General features: G+C 47.8%; 1 protein-coding gene across 8 annotated transcripts in view; it reads left to right on the top strand.

Annotated features, from left to right (window-relative positions):
- Positions 1-24,804, top strand: part of Ptpn3 (protein tyrosine phosphatase non-receptor type 3) — a 149,812-nt gene that overhangs the window by 99,580 nt on the left and 25,428 nt on the right. For all 8 annotated transcript variants that reach the window (XM_051162301.1, XM_051162326.1, XM_051162309.1 and 5 more), the window contains 8 exons: positions 3,195-3,258; positions 4,799-4,971; positions 8,177-8,311; positions 11,138-11,314; positions 18,432-18,618; positions 18,748-18,825; positions 20,355-20,411; positions 22,215-22,371. In XM_051162301.1, the coding sequence (XP_051018258.1) occupies positions 3,195-3,258; positions 4,799-4,971; positions 8,177-8,311; positions 11,138-11,314; positions 18,432-18,618; positions 18,748-18,825; positions 20,355-20,411; positions 22,215-22,371 (1,028 nt within the window). The remainder of the gene's footprint in view (positions 1-3,194; positions 3,259-4,798; positions 4,972-8,176; positions 8,312-11,137; positions 11,315-18,431; positions 18,619-18,747; positions 18,826-20,354; positions 20,412-22,214; positions 22,372-24,804) is intronic.

The following is a 24,804-nucleotide window of genomic DNA, read 5'->3' as shown; positions in this document are numbered from 1 at the left end:
TGAAATTCGCATCCAGTTTGTCACTCCAGGACCTGTATTTCATCCTACCACTAGTAGTTGTATTTGTGGGGAAATACTTAAATGGCATACACACTTAGAGACACTGGTTTCTCAGTAATTTTAAGTACATTTAATTTTCAACCAAGTGTGCCATGGTCCTCACTTAGTTTTGCCATAGGGTCAGTATGACAGGTGATAAGAGCGTCTTGAGCTCCCCACTGGAAGCATGAAACCCGAGCCATGGCTTAGCTAGCTGAGATGTGGCCTGCTAGGGACAAAGGACCAGGCAGTGGGTGTGGGCCTGGCTCTCCTCCAGTACTGCAGGCCAGACTCCACCAGAGTCCAGCTCCGTCTGTGGCTGAATCTGTGAAGGTCCGTGAGCAGGGTCTACATATCTCGTTTAGAGGCAGATTTGGCTCCTTTAAGGATACTTCAGCTTGGAAGCCAAAAACTTAGCACAGCCGATCTGTAAATGGAAGCATTTGGGAAGGACCCACCCACAGGGACTTTTAACAGCCATCCAGTTACCCGGGAGCTCGCTCTGATAACCTCGGTTACCCTTCAGCTTCACACCAGTTCCCCGTTGCCAGTGCTGTATTAGTTTTCATAACACTACAACACAATAACTGATAGAAGCAACTTGAGGGAAGCAAAGTTGGCTCACCATTCAGAGGATCCAGCATGCCATGCAGGTAAGGTACTTGAGTGGCTCAGCGCTTGGCAGTAGGAGCTTGCCAGGAGATGGCCTTTCTACCTCTTGGTGGGTCAAAAAAACAAAAGAGCCCAGGTTGAGGCCTACAGGGCCCACTGCCACTGACCCACTCCTGATAGCTAGGCCTTATTTCCCGAAGGCTCCACAGCTTCCTAAAACCGTATCACCAGCTAGGGGGTGAAATGTTCAAACACATGAGCACTTCAGACTCTTAACTACAACCAGTGGGGCAGTCAGCCCTGCAGAGTAAACTCTTAATAGGCCAGGACACAGGGCAGGTGCAGAAGGGCCCAGAGCCTACAGGAATGACTCTAAAGAGGATAGGCTTTGGCCTCGGGGACTACATTCTAGAAAGAAGGTACAGAGTGTGCATATCTCCAAGAAGAACACAGCGATCAGTCCAGAGTAGATGGTTGATTAAGGTTAGAGCATGTTGTGCCTTGGCCAGTCACTAGAGTGACCTGACCATGGAGAGCCTCATAGAACCCTGGAATAGACTTAATCCTTGGTGCTCTAATGAGAACTAGTTTCTCCTGCGTGCAGTGGTCACCAGGACGTGGCTGTGTGTATCATCTGGTGCCTGTCTCCTTCGGTAGATTCTGAGTGTCCCGATGGCAGTACCCACTGTCTTGTTCTCTCTATCCCTGGGACCTGGCCCAGGACTCTGTCCCTCTAGACACTGAGTGCATTTCCTATTTCCTTGTGACTGCCACTGAAGGGCCTTCAGCCTGGAAGTCACATCTACCTTCTTCAGGTTTGCACTAGTAACTAATACAGGCTAGGAGAGAGTTGGCAGCACCAAGGCAGAACACTGACCCAGCAGGCCTAGTGGGGGAAACCCCCCCCACTGACCCAGCAGCCTAGTGGGGAAACCCCCCCCCCAGGAAGCGATTAGCATGCAAGCAATCTGTGCCCAGCAAGACCAAGGTGGGAACTCATAAACTGATAAGTGTGTTCCCAGACTCCTGAGAAATGGGAATTCCTGTGTCTGCCCGTCAACACAGACTGTATGGAGAAGACCTGCCCAGCTCAGGGTGTAACCTGTTCCAGGATGGCCACCTCGAAGAACTGAACCTAGGGGCCTAATGGTCCTTACAGAGTAGCCTGTAGTCACTCCCAGAATTCACTTGTCAAGTAGGCATATCTGCCAGCAGATTACTTATAATAGGTTTTAATATATAATGAAAGTGTTTTCTGTTTGTCTGTCTCGGTCTCTGTCTCTGTGTCTGTCTGTCTGTCTGTCTGTCTGTCTCTCTCTCTGTGTGTGTGTGTGTGTGTGTGTGTGTTATGCATGCGTGTGGCTGATCCCCTGGGGACATGCCGTATGATTGACTTTTCACTTTACTTGCTCTACCTTTCTGTTCTAGAATGCTATGTCAAAGTATTGATATGGTCCTAGAGAACAGTAAACTTCTTTTCTTCCTCCAAATACTGTGTAGATTATAGTCGCTTGTCATAGTGAATAGAGTCTGTTTAAATGGTGAGCTAGCACTGAGCTTGTGGGTACACATCTGCAGTCCCAACACTGGGGTGGGGTGGGGGGGGGAGTCAGGGAGGTTAATCTCTGAGGTCACTGGCCAGCCTCACCTCATGTTCTTGGTGAGCTCCAAGTCAAACCAGAAACCTTGTCTCAAAGAATAAGCTGGACAGCACCCGAGGAAGGACACCCAAGGTTGACCTATGGCCTCTACATATGCACCCACATGAACACACACACATACACACACACACACACACACACACACACACACAGGTGTCATTTACCAGTTTTAATGACATGAACCAACACTGAGAGCCCGTGGTGCTTCAAGAATCATGTAAGAATTTGACACACTTACTCCATCAAATTGTCATAAGACTGTGCTGAGAGAGGCTGTGACAGGCCACCACTCAGCGGATAACGTAGGGTCCAAGATCATGGCTCCCAGCAGCGACTCCTCTTCTGGGTACTGGGTACAGGATGACTATATAGTGTTTGGGACTATTGCAAGACTCAGTAGAAGCCGAGCTTGTAAAGCCCGTGGCAGTGGCCTGGCATATGAAAATATACTTGGTGATGCCTGGTGACATCCTTTCTATATTATGCACATGGTAAAGACCTTCACACGTGGCTGGCTATTAAGTAACAGAGCTGGGGTATAACCCAGATCTGTCCTCCCTCTGCTCCACACTGCCCTCCACTGGCTGTCTTTGCCCCCGCGTAGGCATCAGCTCCTGCAGGGAGGGCTTCAGTGTCACAAAGAGACTTAACAGCAAAGAGTGCGCATGGCCCATGCTCCTAGTTATTTAAAAGCTGCCTCACAATCCAGAGGCCCCGTGGAGCTCCTTGAGTTTGGCCGACGCACACTCCCAGCAGCTCACGTCCAGTCGGATCACAAAATAGAGGACCCATGTCCGGCTGAGCCCCGATGTCTTTGTTCGCTTTGCACCCTGTTTTATTTTTTGTGCTATGTGTGGTTTTGTTTTGCTTTGCTTTTTACAGGGTGAACATACTCAAAATTTCTTTCAAAAGGAAAAAGTTCTTCTTACACCAGCGGCAAAAACAGGTGAGTTCTACCTATGCTTGCTGTGTTGGCTGCGTTTGTTGAGGCTTCCCCCCACGCTCGGTTCCTCAGGGATTACTTCCTGTGTCTTAGGATGGAAAGACTGAAAGCGTGTTGAACAAATATTTTCAATTTTTATGGATAAACCTAATGAGTTATGTACAGAATTTATGAGCTGAAAACTAAAACATTGATAAGAGAAACAAAATTTGACAAAAACTACTGGTTGCATATACATAGTTTGGAAGGCCTGGTATTACTAAATGGCATTTACTACTGTATGCTTTCAGTCAGCATTGAGAATTAACTTTCATATATTGAACCTACAACCTTGCTTATCTTTACATTCAGTTGGAGCCATCACAAACTTTTTGTAGCCTTTTACTTTTCCACAAAGATAATCATGCTATATATGAATAAAGGTATTTCGACTAGGGGGGGAAAAAAAAAGGATGGAAAGACGGTGGCCATTAGATTTTCAGACCCTGTGGTCCTCTCCGTGGGTCAGTCTCTGTAGGTCCAGCTCCTGACTCCTCTGCTGAGCCGCTGGGCAGTTAATTTCACCTCCTCTAGCCCCCACGTTACTTTGTTTCTAGAAGCTCAAGTAATGGCCACTTGTCAGGGAGCTGTATGAGTAAAGATCCAAGCGCCTGGCAGCGCCTGCTGCCGCGTAGCAGGAAGCATCCATGCAGCTGAGCTCTGAGAGTGACTGCTTGTTAGGGGTGAGCAGGGTCCTAGACGACTCTGTTTGTTTGCTTGGCCACAGCAACTCTTACTCAGTGAGAAAGCCAAGGCTCCCACAGCCTCAGAGTGAGGGAGCTGGAATTGGAACCGAGGCGCCTGCCCTTTCCACACCACACCCTGTCTTGTTATGCCGCATAGTTGTCACTGGCTGTCACTGTGTCCACTTCCCCACTGTGCAAAGAGGATATGCCCTCAGACTGGCCCCGCACTGAGAATGGACCCTTAGAAACGGGATCACTAAAGCTTTGAGTACCAAGGCCTGGAATCCTGGTTGCCTGCCTGCCCCCAGCCCCCACCCCTAGTACAAGGACATCAGGATATGTATTCCAAAATGCGTATGGAATCAGAAAACCTAAAGAAAACAGGTCGCCCCAAGGCAAAGCCAAGGGTAAGGCTGCCTTGAGCACTTGAATTCACCCTGCAGCAAGAAGAGGGGAATCGATCCCTAGGATTTTTAACACCTCTACCGTCTGCTTGGTGGAAGAGCTGTTCCTAAGGCTGGGCTTTAATTTTATCAGCTGGGAGCTCCAGATAAGCCCCCTCTTGAACTATAAGCAGCTTTTAAACAAGAGTGTTTGTGAAGGACCCCACATGGCGAGGAGACCTAGATTCAGGCCGTTTTTATTATCACACCTATGGTGGGTTGACAGTCCTGCTCCAAAATAGCCCTGGGACACTGGGGTGTGTCGGGGGAGGTGTCTGGAAGCCTGTTCCCTCCCTCCTTCACATCTTCTCTGATTACTGTGCTTTTTATTATCCTATATCTTTAAAGTTAAATTTCTACTGTTCTTCCCCCTAGGCGGAATCCAGGGAACATATTGTGGCCTTCAACATGCTAAATTACCGATCTTGCAAAAACTTGTGGAAATCCTGTGTCGAGCACCATTCATTCTTTCAGGCAAAAAAATTACTACCTCAGGAAAAGACTGTTCTGTCTCAGTACTGGACTCTAGGGTCCAGGAACCCCAAAAAGTGAGTATACTTCATGGGACCCATCCATGCTAAACTGAGGTATTAATGTGTGCTGGTCACTACCTGGTCATGGCAGAGAGGCAAGTCCCAGGCTGGACCTCGGGTTTTAGATTCCTGAATGGTGTCTGAGTCTCTCCAGGGGAAGCTGAGCCCTTTGTACACCTTCTCAGGTACTTCTCACATTCCCAGCATTAGTTTCTGCCCTATGCGACCCTGCTGTCGTCTGAGTTCCCAGACAGCCAGAATTGGCAACTGCCACCACACCCTGTCCAATAAAGGACACTGAGTGTCATTCTGTTGCCAGCATATTAGACTTTTCACAGCCAGAGGCCACTAAGCCAGCCCCTCCCCCACAACATTAGTCCATAAAGCCCCCCATAAAAATGAACAAAGGTTTCCAGAGTCAGGTGGCATTGGAATATATTACCAATAATAGCTATAAAACAATAATTATAATTGACAATTACCTAGTATTTGTAAAAGGAACATAATTGTATTTAATTCTTACAATGAACCTAAGAGGAATGCTGTCCTCTTAGGTTCTCCAATGCTACCTGCAGGAATAGTATTCAAAATATTACTGATAAGAACGGTAAAATTAACTTGCACCTGTGTGTGTCACGTATACATTAGGTCTCTAAATAAAGGAACTGTGGGACTTACATTTTTGTTTCATTCATTCTAAGCCAGCTTTGTATAAGCGGCGGCAGAAACTTTTTATCAAGTTGTTAGAATTTCTAAATCATTTGCTGTTTTTTTTTTTTTTTTCAGTACTGTGATTGATTGTCCTTACTGTGGCTTTTTCTGAATGAGGCTCAAGTATGAGCTATTATTTGATGTGAAATTTGATAAGAATGTTATTCTATGGCTTTCCCGTTACATGTCGTCTTTAGGTAACATCATGATTTAGTCAGTGGCAAATTGCCTCTGGTAGGGGTTGTACTGTTTCTTATGAGCCAGCAGCAAGCATTTCTTTAAGGTGTTTAGCTCTTAAATCCTGTCTAGTATTTGTATGCATTCCATATTCTACTAAGAGTAGGCCACAAGAATACTATACTGGGGGCACCTGGGGAGCTGCCTTGTCCGCATGACGTCACATGGAAACTGAATCCTCTTCCTGTATGGTGGCCCCTCTAGGCAGCCGGAGACCTAAGTGTGGTGCAACTTAGCTACCAGCAATAGTGGCGCTGTCTACAGAGGGCTCACCCAGCTGCTGTTTCGCTGGACACTCACTGGGTTGTGCCATCCTGGGGGACTTCCCTGATGGGAGTAATGCTGAGCACTCCAGGCCTGGCCTCCCTCACCAGGCACCTCAGGAACCTAGGCAGCAGCAGCCATAGCAGATTAGTAGCCCCGGCAGTGAGAGTTCTAGGAGTGTGCTTAGAGCCGGGATGGAGTCATCTGAGGTATGGAAGGCAGTAGGGGGTGCAAGTCATCAGTTTCTTATTGGTACCATCTTTCAGTATACTGTTAATTTTGATTGATATATATGTGTGTGTGTGTGTGTGTGTGTGTGTGTATACACACACACATATATATACATATATCCATTTATTTTCTTTTGAAATTTGACTCTTAAATTGTTCTTTTTTTGTTGTTTGTGTGTGTGTGTTTTTTTTTTTTTACATTTACTTATTTATGTGTAGGGCTGGGGTGGGGAAAACACATGAATGCTGTGGTGCACATGTGGAGGTCCAAGGACAACTCCTGGGACTCAGTTCCTTTCTTCTGTCGTCTGGGTCTCAGAGGTTGAGTTCAAGTCCTCAGACATGGTAGCAAGCACCTTTATCTGCTGAGCCATGTCACCAGTCCTTGCCCCAGCCATTCATTTCACAGATGAGGAAACCAGGGTCTAGCCCAGCCCTAGAGCGACATCAGTGGGTCTGCGGGTTGGGCCCTCTGATAGGTTCCATAAAAGATGGATGTGTTCATTATTTTCCAGGGACAATGGAACAGTTTCAAATTCTATTAATAACCTGTGACGTGTGCTCTAGGGATCTGCCATATTAAGCCTTGGAGTCATGTTGCCTGCTTCTCTTTCTTTAATTTACAGTGGTCATGTGGCTTCTGATACAAGTGACCTGGAAGAGAAAAGGTTCCCCCTAGTGATGCTGCAGTGAACCCTTTGACCAGAGTGTCAGTGGCATTCATTACTGTAAACTAGTACCTGAATTTCATTTTAGTGTCTTCTCACTCTTATTTCTCAGGTACAAGAATAGAGGACATGAGACTGCCCAGTGCCCTCAAAAATCAGTGGGGACAGCAGGGAGACCCTGGCTGTTCTGTCACAGAAGCCAGCAGACCACCAGGCACATTTCTTTGTTCTGTTGTTTCTGTCAGTTGGGCTTAGGCCATAAGGAGATACATGGAATATTAAAGACATTAGAGCATGGTGCTCATGGAAAGGCCAGAACTGTTACTGCTAACCAGACTTCAAACAGCTTACTAAGTCCACCTATTCCTCAGGACTTCAGTTCCCTGACTATAAATAAAACCCAGAAATATCCCTTAGATAACACTTTCAAAGACTATGACTTGAAGCTGTTCTAAGATCGCCCTCAGGTTCGCTGTCACAGAGTTCCCAGTGGTGTACAGCCATCGCATCTGCTGCCCAGGATGACAGATAACATCTTGAAGGACGACTGTTCTTTTGTTCATGCCAGTGGGAGGCTGGTCTGTGCTATTCTGGCATTCCTTCTAACCTTGTAGCTTTGGTGATAGGCTAGAGACAGTTCAGCTGTTTTCACCAAAATGCTGTACCCTAAGCTATAGCTATAGCCTAAAGAAAACCCAGACCAAGAAAGGAAGTGCAGGGCCAACGGGATGGTTCAGCAGGTCAAGGTACTTGCTGCCAAGCCTGACGACCTGAGTTCGATCCCCAGCCTGACATGGTGAAAAGACAAAACGGATTCCTGCACGACGTTTACTGACCTCTACAAATAGACCATAGCACACACATACACACACACACACCACACACAGGTATACACATCCACACAAAATAAGTAAATCTAATCTTTAAAACTTCTAAAGGGCACTCTGGAAGCTGATTGCCTCTGCTCCTCGTAGTCCAGCCACTGCCATTGTGGTGCTAAGTAACCGCCTTCAGAGAAAGCGCTGGGGACGCCGTATTTCACGGAAGCTGCGCTTGCTTTCTTCTTGGACGCGTTAGTGTGGAAAGTGACCCCCGCATCTGCTTTTTCAGGTCTATAAATAACCAATATTGCAAAAAAGTGATTGGAGGAATGGTATGGAACCCAGCCATGAGGAGGTCCTTATCAGTGGAACGGCTAGAAACCAAGAGCCTGCCTTCCCGGTCCCCTCCCATCACTCCCAACTGGTAAGTCTCCTTTTATGCCATACACCAGCAGATACCTTCTCTCACTTAAAAACACAAAGTCAGCTTTAAGTTCTTCAACAGAGATGGCCTACAGTCAGACTTCCCTTGTGTGTTCCACATGTTGCACAAGGAACCAGTCCCCTGATAATGCTAAGGTGACCTTAAAATAAATAAATAAATTCACCTAGATAATTGTATCTATTTGTGGAATACATTGTGCTATTCCAATACATGTATAGTATTCAAGTCAAGGTAACTGGCATTTCCATCAGACAAATAGCATCTCTTTGTGTTGAGAACTTAAAAATCCCTCCGAGTAGCTGGGCGTGATGGTAGATGCAGGTAAGCTTGGCATTCAAGAGCCTGAGGCAAGAGAATCAAGAGTTCAAGGCCAGCCTGGACTCCATGGACCTGAACCTAATGACTAAATAGTTATTTCTTCTGACAGTTTTGAAATGTTTAAGTGATTATTGTACATCATAGTTACCCTTCTGTGCTAGAACATCAGATCCCTCCTATCTAACTACACTCTTGAAGTGCTTCTTTTAAAAAAAAATTAATTGGGGCCTGAAGAGATGGCTCAGAGGTTAAGAGCACTGGCTGCTCTTGCAAAGGGCCTGAGTTCAATTCCCAGCTACCACATGGTGGCTCACTTCCATCTATAATGAGCTCTGGTGCCCTCTTCTGGCCTGCAGGAGTACATGCAGACAGAACAGTGTATACAAAATAAACAAATCTTTAAAAATAAGTAAATAAATCATCATCATCGTCATCATCAGGCCAGGGCCTAAGGGCGAAGTGCAGTGGTAAAGTACATATACAACACGTGCAAGCCCTGGTTTCATTCTACAACCCTGCAAAATAAATAAATAATAGCACCTGGAAGCTGAGGCTGCTGGGATGCCCGCCTTAGAATCGTAGCATATGGTAGCACCTTTCAGCTCTAAGAAGTTCCCATGGTAAAGAAGTTAAAAGGATGAAGGATGGAAAGAAGCGAGACCCTCAGGGTTTTAAGTTTCCCACCAATGGAATAATGTGTGACTGCTTCTTCATAAGCAGATTTCAGAAAATGCTCGAGTGAACTTTTCTATTGGTCACTTTAATAGTCCACAAAGATAGCAGTTGTTTTGGTGAATGTCTCCTAATGGCCGAGCACCAGCAAGAGGAGAAGTGAAGTGGGGAAGATGGTGTCCTGCCTCCGTAGGCTTAGCATTGCAGCTTCCAAGACAGGTGGACCCAGACATTCCCAGCTAGGATCTATGGGATTGTGGGATATAGGAAGAGAGACCTGCTAGGAAAGAGCCTTCCACAGGGGGCCACGTGTCCTGCGATGATGATAATGACATGTGTGAGGTAAAGCACCACCTTAATGCATATCAACTCTGTCAAGCAGGCAGAGAAAGCCCTGGTGAGCTCCAGAAAATGGCAAGGTTGGATGTCACCTCATCACCACTGGCTTGGCTCCCTTGATGCTGATTGTAGGTCTTCTCCCAGGAGTCACAAGAGCCATCTTTCTTCCACAGTGGACACACACTATTGATTGTGCAGCAACAGGGGGATTGTAAGTCCCTGAGAGTCCCAAAGAGAAATAACTGACAAAAGGAAGCTGGGAGTGCTGAAGGAGCAGAGAGCCTAACTGAGGTCATGTGATCCAGGGCCTGACAGCCAGGCACAATCCTGTCTCATTTGACTCATTCTCAGGGGCTGTGAGCACACTGAGGTCCAGAGAGGTGATGGGACTTATCCAAGATCACCTGACTACTGCTAACTATGGAAAGCAGGGCAGCATGCCGGTGCCCATCACAGTACAGGCGTGGGATAAGCATCTCTGGTCTGTACGTGCCTGTGTAAAATGTCTGCTGTGCAAACAGGAGGGCCTGAGTGCAGATGCTAGCACACACAATTGAAAAGCAAGGCATGGACTTGGATGCCTGTAATCCCGGGGCTGGGAGGCAGAGATTAGAGAATCCCAGGGGCTGACCAGCCAGTTTGGCTGGGTTGATGAGCCTACACACACACACACACACACACACACACATACACGCGCACGCCACATAGGCACACGATTTGCTTGGTTGGTTGGTAGGTTTGGTGTTTTGTTTTTGTTTTTGAGACAGGGTTTCTCTGTGTAGCAGCCCTGCCTGTCCTAGAACTCATTCTGTAGACCAGGCTGGCTCAAATTCACAGAGATCCACCTGTCTCTGCCTCCCGAGTGCTGGGATTAAAGGCGTGCACCACAACACTTTTTAAAGTCATTTATTCCTTCTCGGATCAAGAGAAATTCAGTGAGAAGTAACACACTTTGCCTGCTAAACCTGTTGGGGTACGTTGTTGAAACAGTGAGGAAAAACCGTGAGGGTTTGTTACTCCTTGAGCCTTCTAGAAGAGTAACTCACCCTTAACCAATATTCACTGACCAATGGCACGAGGCAGTTTAGCTCTTCCTATTTCTAACGAGGAGACTATGGTTCTGGCGGCCAATCCATCTCCCCAAATGTGTCAGAGACCTGTGTCAACCCAGCTGAACTCTACTGAGTAAGAACGACCTTACTGGCTCTGACTTATATTTGGTTTTGTATTTTTTGTTTTCATTTTGTTGTGGTGTTGTGTTGTGTTGTGTTTGAGACAGGTTCTCATTAATTCCCCCAAATGGCCCTTAACACTGAATCCTCCCTCCTGCTGGAGTTACAGGTGTGTACCCCGACTCCTGACTCCAGTCAGGGCATCCATGGGGAGTCCCCATCACAAGATCACACAGCCACCACTAGGTCAAACCTCTGTGTGAAAATTGGTGTCAGCACTCTGCCGCTCTTCTCCCCTTTGTAGGCGAAGTCCTCGGCTCCGGCACGAAATCCGCAAGCCTCGCCATTCCTCCGTGGACAACCTGGCCAACGAGATGACCTATATCACAGAAACCGAGGATGTGTTCTATACCTACAGGGGATCCCTGTCCCCCAAAGACAGTGACTCCGAAGTCTCCCAGAACCACAGCCCACACCAAGAGTAAGCATCACATATTCTCCATCTTTGTGTCCGCTTTGGGCTCTTGAGGAATTTGCTCAGTCTCGGGTGTCAGTTGAGAGGAGAGAGGAGCTGGTGCCTGCAGCAAGCCCTCGCAGGCGCTCTCCGGAGATGGGAACACAAATCCAAATGCCCGTGTATACAGGAGACAACCTGTGTGCTGGAGCTGTGCTGCAGGTCTTGTACAGCCCTGCCCAGGGCACAAGCAGAGCCCGGTGTAGGATATTTCTGTGTTGCCCAAGTAACAGACTCGAGGGCACGCTTGCCGTGACTCCTCTGCGTCACTTAAGCTCGACATCCCTGTGACCTTAGTCATCAGGAACACACCAGCAACTGGGAGCCTTCTCAGAACAACGCTGCCCTCAGATTTTGTTTCCTTTTCATTTTAAATTAATAGTGTAAAGCAGAAAACCAAACAAAACAGTGCTCTACCAAAATGGCTCCGCAGGTAAAGGCACTTATTAGCAAGTCGGTTGTTGACCTGCGTCTGATATCCATATGGTGGAAAGACAGAACCAGCTTCTCCCCTTGCACTCCACGTGTGCCCCCACATGCACACACTAATTAAAAAATTTTAAAGTAGGCCTTTTTTTTTTTTTTTTTTTTTTTTTTTTTTGGTCAAATGTTTGTCGAGGACAGTTTCTTCTCAAAGTAGCCAGTCTTTCGATGCTGCTTTAGACAGGTGAAGCAGTGTGCTTCTTCCTACTGTGGCTTGCAGTCTGGGACCATTGATCATCTGGTCTTTCACTGTCCCGTGTCCCGTGAAGCACCCACTTGCAGCAGGCTGCCTGGAGCCTGGGCTTGCCTCTGACATGCTGTGTGGCTGAAGATGATCTCGAACTCTTGATCTTCCTGTCTTCGCCTCCCAAATGCCAGGATCACGGACATGTGTCACCACACCCAGTTTACATCCACTCTTCCTAGAGTGACGTTCCCCTCATTGGTCAAAGGGGGGTGGGGTGGGTGGGGGGAGTATGTCTGCTCTGAATGGCAGACCTGAGACTTTCGGTTAGTTACTCAGTAACAGCTGATGTATCTGCCCCTTCGCCTTAATCATCAAAGAGCTTAGAGCTCTCAACTGTTAGACTCAAATGCATTTGCTTACCCCAACCCAAGCATCTCGTCCTGTCTCTTCTCCTCATTCCTCGCCTTTAGTATATACAATTCTATCATACCTGAGTGTTTGGGGATAAACTATCTCAAGTCATATTTTGAAGCAGATAAGACATAGATCATAAACTGATACCTTTAAGTTAAGTCATGATAGGAAGGATTAGGCATTAAGAGGTCAATCTTAGCCATTGGATATTCAAACGTTAAGGCCCAAATAACGGCCAAAACCAAGAAAGGTAACGTCTTCAGATGATCAGTACTTTTGTTTTGTTGTTTTTTTGAGACAGGGTTTCTCTGTGTAGCCTTGCCTGTCCTGTGCTCACTTTGTAGACCAGGCTGACCTCGAACTCACAGAGATCTGCCTGCCTTTGCCTCCCCAAGTGGTGGGATTACAGTCATGTGCCACTGCACCTGGCTAAGCTTTTATTTTATTGTATTGTATTGTATTTATGATGATCTGCATTTTTAACATCTCGGCCTAAGCGATCCCTGTGGTTATTTCTTTGTGACCTGCACTCCAGGATCCTTTTGTGGACGCAATCACTGCTGATCCCTGCAGCTTTCAGCTTGCCACAGTGTTGTGGAGGCCGCAGTAGACACGTGGGTTTCACTGCATGAACCTGTGGTTTTACAGACTTTGAGCATATGCAGTACAGAGGAAGAACTGGTCTGAGTCCTCCAGGGCCCCCAGACTCTGTTACTTTGACATGAGGAGAAAAGAGGCCTTAGGGAACCCCATCCAAGCACTTGGGGGAGCCCACACATGTTCTCTCCGTGGAGGGAAACTGAAGATCTTCTAGATCTTCGCCCGCCAGTACAGAAGCCACCCACCACAGGCAGCTGCTTAGATTTAAGCCAACTGAAATAAGATTTGTGTCCCACAATTAGGACGTGCACAGGCAGTTCCATGGGTACTGCCCGTTCCTGTCATGCTAGCTTGCTGCTGGGATGGCTCTGCCATTCACTGAAAATAGAGCAAACCCCCCAGGAGTCAAGTTTAGGATACTCAGCTGCCTCACCAGTGAAGTACCTGCCACCTGTCACCTGCACAGAGGTAGGGTAGGTAGGGAGCCTCTGGGAGCCTTTGTGTTTCCATACTTCTTGTGACCGAGGTCACGACCAAGTACAAGACCGTTGTATCTTATCCGGTGACATGTGGACATTTAAAAGAGCTTTATTCCTCCTGAGTTCACCATCGTACTTTAGACGTCCTTGCTGATTGTAGAGAAGGAACTACAAAACGGAATTTGATAAGGCTCCCTTTTTTAGGTGCCCCCAGGCCTGCTGGGTCAGTACTATGTCATCAGCCTTTACTGTCACAGTCAGGTTCTGTGGCTTTGGAGAACAGTCACGGTTGGGAAAGGCGTGGCTCCACTGTTCTACAGCCACAGGGGTGCTAGCATGTCTAGGCTTGGTGGTCAGGTCTGTGTGCCACCACCCACATCAGGCTGCTAACATTTGCACTCTTGAGAATGAAGTACAGTTTAAAATCTGCTTCGTTGATTTCTGTGATTTTTCTGCCCCGTTCATTTCTTCACCCTGCGGGCTGATTCTCCAAAATGTCTTCATGAGACCTTCCTTGTAAGGGGACTGCCCGGGACACTTCTCCATTTGGAGCCCAAGATTAGGAGAAACAGACGATGGTATCGCAAGAGTGCTCTTGACAGTGCAGAGTGTTCTGCGGCCAGGCTTTGCAAGTGATGGATGGTTGGAAAACCAAAACCTGGGTCCCCTCCATGGCGTCAAGGACCCCTCCTCACGGGAGGGAAACCACTCTCTCCTTGGCTTTCTGAAGCATTAACACCCAGGCATGGAGCTGGCTTTATTCCCCAAGCAAGAGATACATACAGGCTGGTCTGAACTTAATTGAGAAGAAACTCTGCCGGTAACGTTGTATTTACAAAATGTTTAAGAAGCGTTTGACATGTTTTCTACAGCAGATTTGTGCTAAGACTCTAAAAGAAGCCTTCTGTCAAAGAAATGAGAGGAGCGAGCTCACAGACAGCGAGGAGGGCTCTTTTGAAGAAGAATTAAGTGTTCTTCTGTGCTCATTCAAAAAAGAGAAGAAAGAGAAAGAGAGAAAAGAAAGCATAGCCCACCTCCCTCACCCCGCCCCGCCCCACCCCCAGTAGCACAGGGAAGGAACATCGTCCCGGCAGATGAGTCACTTGCTGGTTTGTTCCATATTTATAGCAGAGCCACAGTTTATGATTATAGTTTTGAAGCCTTGGCAGTGTGCTTTGTGCCAGGCAGGCTGTGCGCTTTTGTTATTCCCAGCACTGTTCTCTCCCCCTCCTCGCTTCCAGGGGAAGTTCACATTCTAGCGGAGAAGTAGCTTTCTTTCCTTCACGGCAAAAACAAAAACCCAAATTCCCCCATCCCTTTGCACCCAGATAAAAGGGAGGAGGTGTGTGCTAAGAAAAAGCTCACCTTCAGAGCCAACGCTGGGGGAAAACAAGGGTAGCAGCAGCCCAGGCTTGGATCCTGTCGACTGGTGTTTCTCTGTCATAGTTGTTTTGGTGGGTCACCACTATGATGCCCCAGAGCCTCACTTCCTGTCGTAGTGACTTACTGGCTATACTTTGCCCCTTTCCTGAAGGCCTGCCCTCTTCTGTAGGACATAAGGCAGCTCTCACATCCATTTTAAAACATATACTTCGGAAGGGACCTTGGGCAGGTCTTCTCCACATAAAACCACAATGGAAGAGTTCCTGTGGTCCATCTTCTGTCACCCTGGGGTCTGTGAACCCTGCCAGCAACAGGGATCCGTGTGTGTGGCAGTCTGTTGTGCTGTTACACACTCAAGTTGTTGGTACAGTTGACCCTCTCGGCCCACGTCCAGTGTCATGAGGCCTGTCCTGGTCACTGGGTCGGAATTAAACGTGTGCCGATTGTAGTTTTATCTCATAAGGACAAGTGTTTGTGCGGCATCAGCACTGAATTAGGTATTGTAAGTAAGCTAAAGATGACCTTTAAAAACACAGGAGAGTGGGCATAAATAAAATGATCAGATTAGAGCATTTTATATAAAAGACTTAAGCATGTGGATGGTGTCCTGGAACTGTTCCTCAAGGGACACTGAAGGACATTTGTGGTTTTCTCAAGTTGTACTATACATTTATTTTATTTTTATTTTATTTTCATTTTTGAGGTAGGGTTTTTCTGTGTAGCCTTGACTCTCCTGGACTCACTTTGTCGTACATTGTGATGCTGGCCTGGCATGCAGGCTCCAGGCTCTGCCTCTTAGAACACGTGCCACGTTGTCTTCCAGTTCTCCTGGTATCCCTGCCTGCTTTTCTTTAAGTTAAGCAGTCTGGTTCTTCTTGTCACCTTCTGCCGTTTTCCTCCTCTGCCACTGCTCTCTGGCAACACACGAGCCCCTTACCAGAAGACAGTGCAATACCGGATGTGGGAGAGGATCTGCTACCATCCAACGTTCTCTTCAGGGCCAGCCACGGACAGGGTCTTATTATGTATAGGTGGGGTGGTGGTGATAGCCATATCCCTGAGCCACAGGCTCTTGAACACCCACAAGAGCCTGGAACCTTCCAACCTAGTCTGTGCTCTGGATCTTTGTATCGGTGTCCTAGCTCCCATGTGTTTTGGGGAAGGGCCGGTGTCTCAGAGCCACCCAGTTTGCACCTGCTGGGAACCTCAGTCTTCCTGGGTCCTATTTTTCCTTCTGTGTTCTCATTCATGTAGTTGATCCTGATCTGCACCCCACCCCCGGGCACCTTTTGAATCCGAGAAAGCTTCGCACACTAGTCTTTCATGGGAAATGGTGCTGTTTCTCATCTCTCCAGCACTGCAGCTCTTCAGAAAATTTGCTTCTCTCATAACCTTCGTTACTGATGCGTGTTATATCCATAATCCTCAAATGCCCGACAGTCTGTCTCTGTCCCCCAGGGACTGGGGTGTCCCTATCCCACTCTGCCTGCTGTTTCCCAGAGGATAGAGACACGTCTCTTGTGTTGCCTGCCTCCTGTTCAGAGTTGGCTTATTGCTTCCTTCCCCGAACCCCTTTCTCAGTAGGCTCTATAAATCCCTCATCCCATGGGGCCGGGCCTCCTCCCTCCAACTTGGATCCCCCAGAGTTCCACAGGGAACCCTGACCAGAACAGAGAGGAAGCCGTGCCATTCTGACACCTTCTGTCTTGGCATCCTAGCGTTCTGCCTGGCCAGTTCTTCCTTGAGTCTCTCCCTCCATCCACCCTGAACACCAAGCAGAGTGGCTCTGTGCACTGCAGGAATGAGCCTTCTGTGTGGAGTTGAGCTGTTCAAAACACTGGCCACTTGTTCATTAAACTGCTAATAATCTCTCCACCTCTACTTAGAAGATTGGTTGGGGTGAGGGATGTCTTAAGACATGTCAATGTTTATAGCAGCTACTGCTTACTCTTTTAAAATGTTTTTAGACTTATTATATTTTATGCCTATGGGTGCTTCACCTGCATGTATCTATGTGCACCGTGCGTGTGCCGGATGCTCATGGAGGTCATAATAGAACATTGAATCCCCTGGAACTGAAGCTGTGGGTGGTTGTGGACCACCATGTGGGTGCTGAGAACCAAACCAAGTCCCCTGCAGGTGCTCTTATCTGCGGAGCGTCTCTCAAGCTCTGTGTTCCCTATGTTAGATAGATCAGAGGATTTGGTTTGGTGTTTTGTGTTTTTTGTTTGTTTTGGTTTTGGTTTGGGGGGTTTTGTTTGTTGTTGTTGTTATGTTTTGTTTTTTTTGAGACAGGGTTTCTCTGTATGTAGCCCTGGCTGCCTTGGACTTGCTTTGTAGACCAGGCTGGCCTCAAACTCACAAAGATTTGCCTGCCTCTTGTTTTTTGTTTTGTTTTTGGTCTTGGCTTTGTTTTGTTTTGTTTGAGGCAGAGTCTCTCTGCATAGCTGTGGCTCTCCTAGTGCTTACTATGTAGATCTGTCTGCCTCTTAGACCAGAGTTTTGTGTTTAGAAGAGAAAAACACATTGAAATCCTGTGAAATAAAACTCAGAAACTAAAATTTTAAAACCTACATAAACAGGATACTCATTGATACCATTTCGTTGAAAGTAGTTTTTATTCACAGGCTGGGGAGATGAGAACCAGTAAAACTCCAGGCCAGATGCATCCCTTACTCAGATCTGTTTCCACATTGGTCTCCTGCTGAATAGTTTGTTCAAATAAATTAAGACTCTGAATCATTGTGTGTGAATAGGTGCCGATTTTATATTTAGAGCAGGCTAATTTAGGCTGGGGATGTAGCTCAGTGCTTGCCTACCCTGTGAGAGGCCCTGGGCTCTCAACACTGAGGGGAAAAAAACAAAACAAAAAAACCAACCCAACCAACCCCCTAGTTTAACTTGCTAGGAAACAGAAATATCACTTAAAGAACCCTCTATAGACAAGGGCCTGGAATAGAGGCTTAGTGAAAGGCAGCAGCAGAGGTGGGGATGTTAGCCATATCATCCAGGTGGAGAAGCCATCCTGGGGGTAGGGGGGCAGGGGGCCCTTTGCAGGCTGCAGTAGCAGGTACAACACTTACCAATATACGACCCCTGCCTGTAGATTACTCTTTAATGATGCTCTGTTCCCTGGCAAGATCAAATAACTGGGTTCCTGGCTGAGTCCCAGTTACTTAAGGAGCTGAGGCAGAAAAATCTCTTGAGTCAGCCTAGGCAGTGGCTCCCATGTTAAAAAGTAAGATGTTAAACCAGAGTAGCCTTGCACGTTTCCCCAGTGGCCTTCAAAACAGCCACAGGGGGAGCTGTTCTCGAGGGTCATCAGTGGCCATCGGTCCTCTCACTGCTCTTGACCCCTAAGGCAGATGTGATTATATTTAGCCTAGTCCATGGGTAGCCGAGGACTTTTGCAGAAGTGCTAGGTTCCAGGACGCCGTGCACATCTCAAGATGCAGCCAGCCTCCCCAACAGGCAGTGATATTTACTCTGATAGTATTGATCGACTCATTAAACATATCCCCCTTCCCCCGCAATAAAGGAGTTTGTCCGAAAACAACCCAGCCCAAAGCTGCCTGACCCAGAAGTCATCCAGTTCTGTGTCTCCGTCTTCAAACGCTCCAGGCTCCTGCTCCCCAGATGGAGTGGACCAGCAGTTCTTAGAAGACTACCACAAGGTGACCAAAGGGGGCTCCATCGAGGATGCCAGCCAGTACTACTGTGATAAGGTGAGGGCCTTTCCGGCTCCTGCCACGCTTGCTTGAGTGGCTCGGTTGACCCACTCTCATGGGCAGGCAAATGAGTCACTGTGACTGCTGAGGGAAGTATCGTGAACGACACTGTCACTTGTCTTCCAGAATGATGATGGTGACGGCTACCTAGTCCTGATCCGCATCACACCGGATGAAGACGGGAGATTTGGATTTAATCTTAAGGTATGCTGTGAGCATGTTGCTACTTCCTTAGGTCATATGCAGTCTTCAGGTGGCTTTTGAATTTCAGTCAGAAATCTGCTGCGTACCTACCTACACTGCATTGGCAAAACAAAACAGCAAAAGTTGCTTGAGGCTAGAGAGGTAGCTCAGCCGACGAGGTTGTTGCCATGTAAACGTGAGGCCCTGCTTTCAGGCCCCGGAATCTGCCTAACGGTGGGGATGGGGGCTGGGGTTGAGGGGGGAGGCGCTCCTTAATCCCAATGCTGCAGAGGCAGAAGCAGATAGACCCCTAGCGTTACTGGCCTGTCTAGCAGAATCAGCGAGTCTGGACAGGTAAAAGACCCTCTCTCAAGAGTATGAGACCCCGAGGGTGACCTCTGGCCTCCACCCATCCACACATGTGTGCATGCATATACCCATACATGTGTGCACACTCACTCAAAACTACTCGGGGCTAAGAGCTGGGCCTTTTCTATGGTTGCACAACTGCCTTATAGTAAGTGTCTGCTGTGTGCCTGACATTTGCAACACCGTGCTCCAGTCATGCCATCTTAGTGAGGCCTTGGCCTGGGGACAAATGTCTGTAGCTCTACCACTTCAGGGGCTAACAGAGGAGGATTGTGAGTTTGAAGCCAGCCTAGACTGCAGATCAAGTCCATGGCTATAGAGACTTTATCTCAAAAGAAATAAAGTGTCCGACAGTTGTCAGACACTTCTTTCAAATGGACCCGGAGGCTCAGAAAGTTGAGTGTGTAGGTTGGTGATCTAATGCAGCCCACAGCCTACCCAGGAGGACTTATTTAGAGAACCCTGCGGCCTGGCTAAGCTGATAAATGAAGGCAGCTAGCTCTTCAGGTTGCTGGGCCTGTGTCTGATGGGTTCCTCTAGGCCGTGGCTGCAAGCTGCCACCACAGACCAGCACCCATCTGTCTGTGTACATAGCGTTATTGAGACAGGTGCTGCACCCATTCAATTACAGCTTTAGGGAGTCAGTGGTGACATCATGGGCCTGCCTCAGGGCCCTCTTTCCCACACAGCTTAAATAGCTATTGAGGAAACATCTCACTCACTCCCATTCTCACTTCCTCACTCCCTCACCCACCCCGACTCCTGGTCTAGAATGTATCAGGAAGACCACCCCTGCCGCCACGTCATACCTGCTCCGTTCCGCCCTGCAGCCCTCTTGGGCTCTCTCTGCTCATATGGGGACCATTCACATTACACATGGCGCTTCCTTTGTGTCTCTTTTGGAGAAGCAAACAGTTCTTTTCCAGGAAACGTTGGGTCCTCCCCAGTTGTCCTCAGTTCATGTGATGCTTCTCAGCAGAGTTCCAGCCAACCTCCTGGGTAAAGAGAGGTCAGCAGGGTGCTCTATAGTTCCAAAAGGGGTCCCCAGCCCCGTGATTGGTCCCCCTGTAAAACCTTCCTGAACTATAAGGCTCACATTCATTGTGCCTACCTATCTTTGTTGGCAAAACTACTCAAGTGCCTTATTTTTTGATTTGGTTTGCTTTAAAAAACATTTACAGGGAGGAGTGGATCAGAAGATGCCTCTCGTGGTCTCAAGGATAAACCCAGAGTCGCCTGTAAGTAAGCATGTCTGTGTTACTCCCTGTGTTTGCATTCCCCTACGTCAAACATGTTCCTGTTTCTACGTCCCCATTCCTGGGTCTCGTTGGGATTTGGTTTTGGTTTGATGAGTTGGATGGTTGGCTGATAGGCTGCTTGCTTGGTTAGATCAGGGGCAACTTGTGTTTGGTAATACAGACACCAACAGATGGAGACAAAGAGTGGGGGACAACCCCCCCTCCCATTAACTGCCACCGTGCTGTGCAGTATTGTCCTTGTAGCTGCAGCACCGTCTCACTCAGAGCCTTGTTCTGTATGCAGAACCTCAGGCCCAGCCCAGACCTGTAGTCCTATGTACCCTGGATCTGTTTGTAATAGCATCCTTGGATGGTTTGTGTGCACACTTAACTTAAGCAAAGGAAGCTGAGGCAGGGTTTGCATTCTGCATTCTTCCAGTAGAGATCCTTTGCCTTTTTCTGAGGTGTGTTTTTTTTTTTTTTTAACCATTTTCTTTCTTTCTTTTTTCTTTTTTTCTTTCTTTCTTTCTTTCTTTCTTTCGTGTGTGTGTGTGTGTGTGTGTGTGTGTGTGTGTGTGTGTGTGGCATGGGGGGAGCGGGGGACGCGGGTATTGAGATAGGGTTTCTCTGTGTAGCCCTGGCTGTCCTGGAACTCACTCTGTAAGCCAGATTGTCCTGAAACTAACAGAGATCTACCTGAGTACTAGGATTAAAGGTGTGTGCCACCACCGCCCAGCTTTTCTGTTTTTTCTTGCTGTGTATGTATTTAAAGACTAGCGTGATGCATTGGGAGGCCTATAGGGAAGGGCCAGGTGAATATGCCCACCGTCTTCCCCGGTTTCTGTGTGGTGGTTTGCTTTCCGAAAAACATTGCAACATGAACAAGTCACTGTGCCTTCTCAGAGAGGACCGCGTAGGCAGAGGGTTCACTCCTCAGTCCTTCTCATACAGCTTACCACTGGGGCCTGGCAAGATGACTCCATGGACAACACTCATGCCGCTCAGACGTGAAGACTAGAGTTTGCCTCCCCAGCACCCACATAAAAAAAGTCAGGGGGCAGGTGTGACGGCCACCTGTAATCCTGTTGTGTGGGAGGCAGATGGGATCCCCAATGTAAGGTGGATAGCTAGACTAGGTGAACAGGCAAGCTTCGGGCTGAGTGTGAGACCCTGCCTTTGTAGATACGCTAGAAAACAATCAAGGAAGACATGCGTTCGTGTCTGTATGCATATGGCCACACACACAGACATGCTCACACACACATACACACGTGCGCACACACATATACACACGGGGGTTTGGTTTTGTTTTTAAATGCTGTTTACCAGTTGCTTTTTGCTTATGGTTTCTGGGGGTGAAGGAGACTAGCTTTCCCACAACAGTTTGTTCATCCCCTTTGCTGTGCAGAGGCTTCTGCCCCTGCTATTGGGCTGACAGTGATATATTTCTCCCTTATAAGAGAGATAAATGCTCATTCATAGCTGGCTAAGCATTTCCAGACAGTATATCCAATAAAAAGGTTGGCATCATCAAGAGAGTCATTCTAATCAGCAAGGTGGGCTCCCGTGGAGAAATGGCCTCAGTAAAGGTAGCTTGCCTGTTCTGAAGTGCCTCATAGCTTACGTTCTGAGCAGCTACTGTGTCCACCTAGCAGCAGCTCTACAGATGATGACAGTGATGCCCAGGGGAGAGGAGGTAAATTTGATCGCAGTCTCAGGTGTCTGGGATCAGGGAGAGGCGGCCTTCTTCGTCCCCTTGAGGCCGGTGCTATGGTAACTGAGAAAGTCGCTTGCCTCCACCAGGCGGATACCTGCATGCCCAAGTTGAATGAAGGGGATCAGATCGTGCTGATCAATGGCCGGGACATCTCAGAGCACACTCATGACCAGGTGGTGATGTTCATCAAAGCAAGCCGGGAGTCCCACTCGAGAGAACTGGCCCTGGTGATCAGGAGGAAAGGTAACAGGCTCCTGGGGGCGGAGCCACGGGGGACACCAGAGAGGAACAACAACGTCTTGTCTACCAGTTGCTTTGTGTTTTAGTTTTCTGGGACAGCTTCCACACTGTAGCCGAGGCTGTACTCCAGTGTGCAGCAATTACTTCTGCTTCGGCTTCCCGGATGCTCCGGATATAAGCTTGAAATCCTGTCCTCGCTGCTTGCTGTGTTTTCTATGTTTTCTACAGTGGTAGTCAGCATATGAAAATGAAGGGGAAAAATTTTTTTAACGACTAGAATGTCTGGCTTGTCACTGCCAGAAACAAAAAGAATATAAAGGTTTGTCTGCAAGGGCCCTGACTGCTCCTGGCTAGGCCTCGATGGAGAGGCAGCCCCAGAACCCCCTAATTCTCCCAGCCCCAGCCCAACAAGCTCACATTCCACTGTTAGCTTGCCAGGCTCAGAGGCAACTGCTTAGGTCCTACCTTACTTTGTCAGGGAGGCAGTTAGGATCAAAGGGCAGGGACCTGACCCCACCTCCTACACTGAGAGGAAGCTCCCTTTTAACCAGTGTTCCTCCCATATAATGTTACATGAGCATAGGTTGCCTGCTCTCTTCCTCAGGGGCTCTTGTGCAGATTAAATGACATACTTAGAGCACTGGGCATAAGGGGATTAACTGAAGAAAGGGCTGTTCAATACCGTTACTATGACTGTTACTGTTTTAATATTCTGAGCCAAACACCTCCCAGTAGGGACAGTGAGAGAATGGAGAAAAGACAGACACACAGACACATGTACACTGGAAAGCTGGGATCAGGTGGGCTGTGTGCATTTTGATGGATAGCACCCACTACTTCGACAGCCTAGAAGCTGGGTGTGTTTATTGTGCTCAGCACAGACGGGAGCAGTTGGCTAGTCTCTGGGAGGTCTCTGAGGCGAGCAGTCTCTGGCTGTAAGCTTCTGGGAGGAAGAAGCTGCAGTTGCTAGTTTTTGCACACACTGGCCAGTCATCCACAAATACTCACACTTGAGCCGCGGGAAGGCTTTGTCATTTCTGATGTCCCATGGGTCCAAGGAACTGGTCCATGATGTGCCGGTGCCCGTGAGAATCGCATCACTCAGGACTTCATCTGCTCTTTAGAAATTCACTTGAGGCTTCCTCGGCTCCCCACGCTTTGTTGTTGTTGTTGTTGCATTTTTCCATCCACTGTATTTTTGTATGTATGTGTGCGTGAGTACTGTGTGTGCGTGCACTTAGAGGCCAGAGGACGAGCAAGGAGTCAGTTCTCTCCTTTTACCATGCGGGTCCTGGACTCAATTCCGGTTGTCAGGCTTGGTGGCAAGCATGCTTACCCATTGAGCCATCTTGATGGTCCTGACATAGCTTTAAGTACTAACTTGAATAGAGATCTGGCCTTAGTGTCGGCACAGTGCCCTGATCTCTGTTCTGATTAGGACTCCTTTCCTGAGCCAGCTAGAGCCATGCCCAACCTCACCTTTTTTGGGAGACCTTAGGACAGCTCTCCAGCTCCCGTCCATCCCTGTCCTGACACCCCATCCTACAAATTGCAGCAGCCTGCTAGAGCAATACCAGGACTCAGCGGGGAAGTGTGCGTTGTGCCGACTGCTTTATGGCGGCATCCTTTTAACCCTCATGATTGTCCAGAGTGTCGAGATCCTTGACCCTGTGTAGAAAAATCAGGAAACAAAGCCACAGAGTGGGCAAAGCAGTTTCGTCTCTGCCATGTGGCTGTTACAGCCACACATCAGTAAGGAGCCAAAGGTCTGGTCCACCCTTTATGACACCCTGTATGTCCAGGCCCACAGGGAAGGCCACCTCTCTTGGCCACAAAGGACTGGTACCTGCTGGAGGGAAGGAAAACCTCTCATGGACTGTTAGGGACCACCTGCTCTCAAGCAACTATAATAATAATCTTTTTGTAGCATAAACGTCTGAGAAATATGAATTGATTTAAGGAAAAATAAGTCAGCTAATTTAATATGAAGGGTTGCAAATAGGATAGATAGACACCATATAACACAAGAAAAACTGATTTCCTGTGGCCAGTGACTATCAGGCAAAGATGTAGACTGCATTCCCACGAATTCCCCAGACAGGCTGGGTGACTTTTGGACACTCTGGAATGGAAGGCTCGAGAGCTGACTCAGAAGTCTGAGGATTCAGTTCAACTATACAGGGAAATTTGAAGCTTTGTAGTTACTTTCTCCTTTCTTTCCTCTTGTCCTGAAAGTAGGGAGCCATTGAAAGTTCAGTGAGGGTGTTATTTCCCTTCCTAAGTTACATGAGAAATTGAGAAATAATCCTAATGTTTCAAATTTAGGAAGAGGAAGTAAGGGTTGGTAGTGGCATCTGGGGTGAAGTATTGTATAAGGCAGAGAAGGGGAGGGATGCCTGGAAAGACGGCAGAGTGGGAACTGGAATTCAGATCTCT

This window comes from Acomys russatus, chromosome 2, assembly GCF_903995435.1.
Source record: "Acomys russatus chromosome 2, mAcoRus1.1, whole genome shotgun sequence".
Taxonomy (NCBI): Eukaryota; Metazoa; Chordata; class Mammalia; order Rodentia; family Muridae; genus Acomys; species Acomys russatus.
This window is presented reverse-complemented; position numbering and strand designations above follow the sequence as displayed.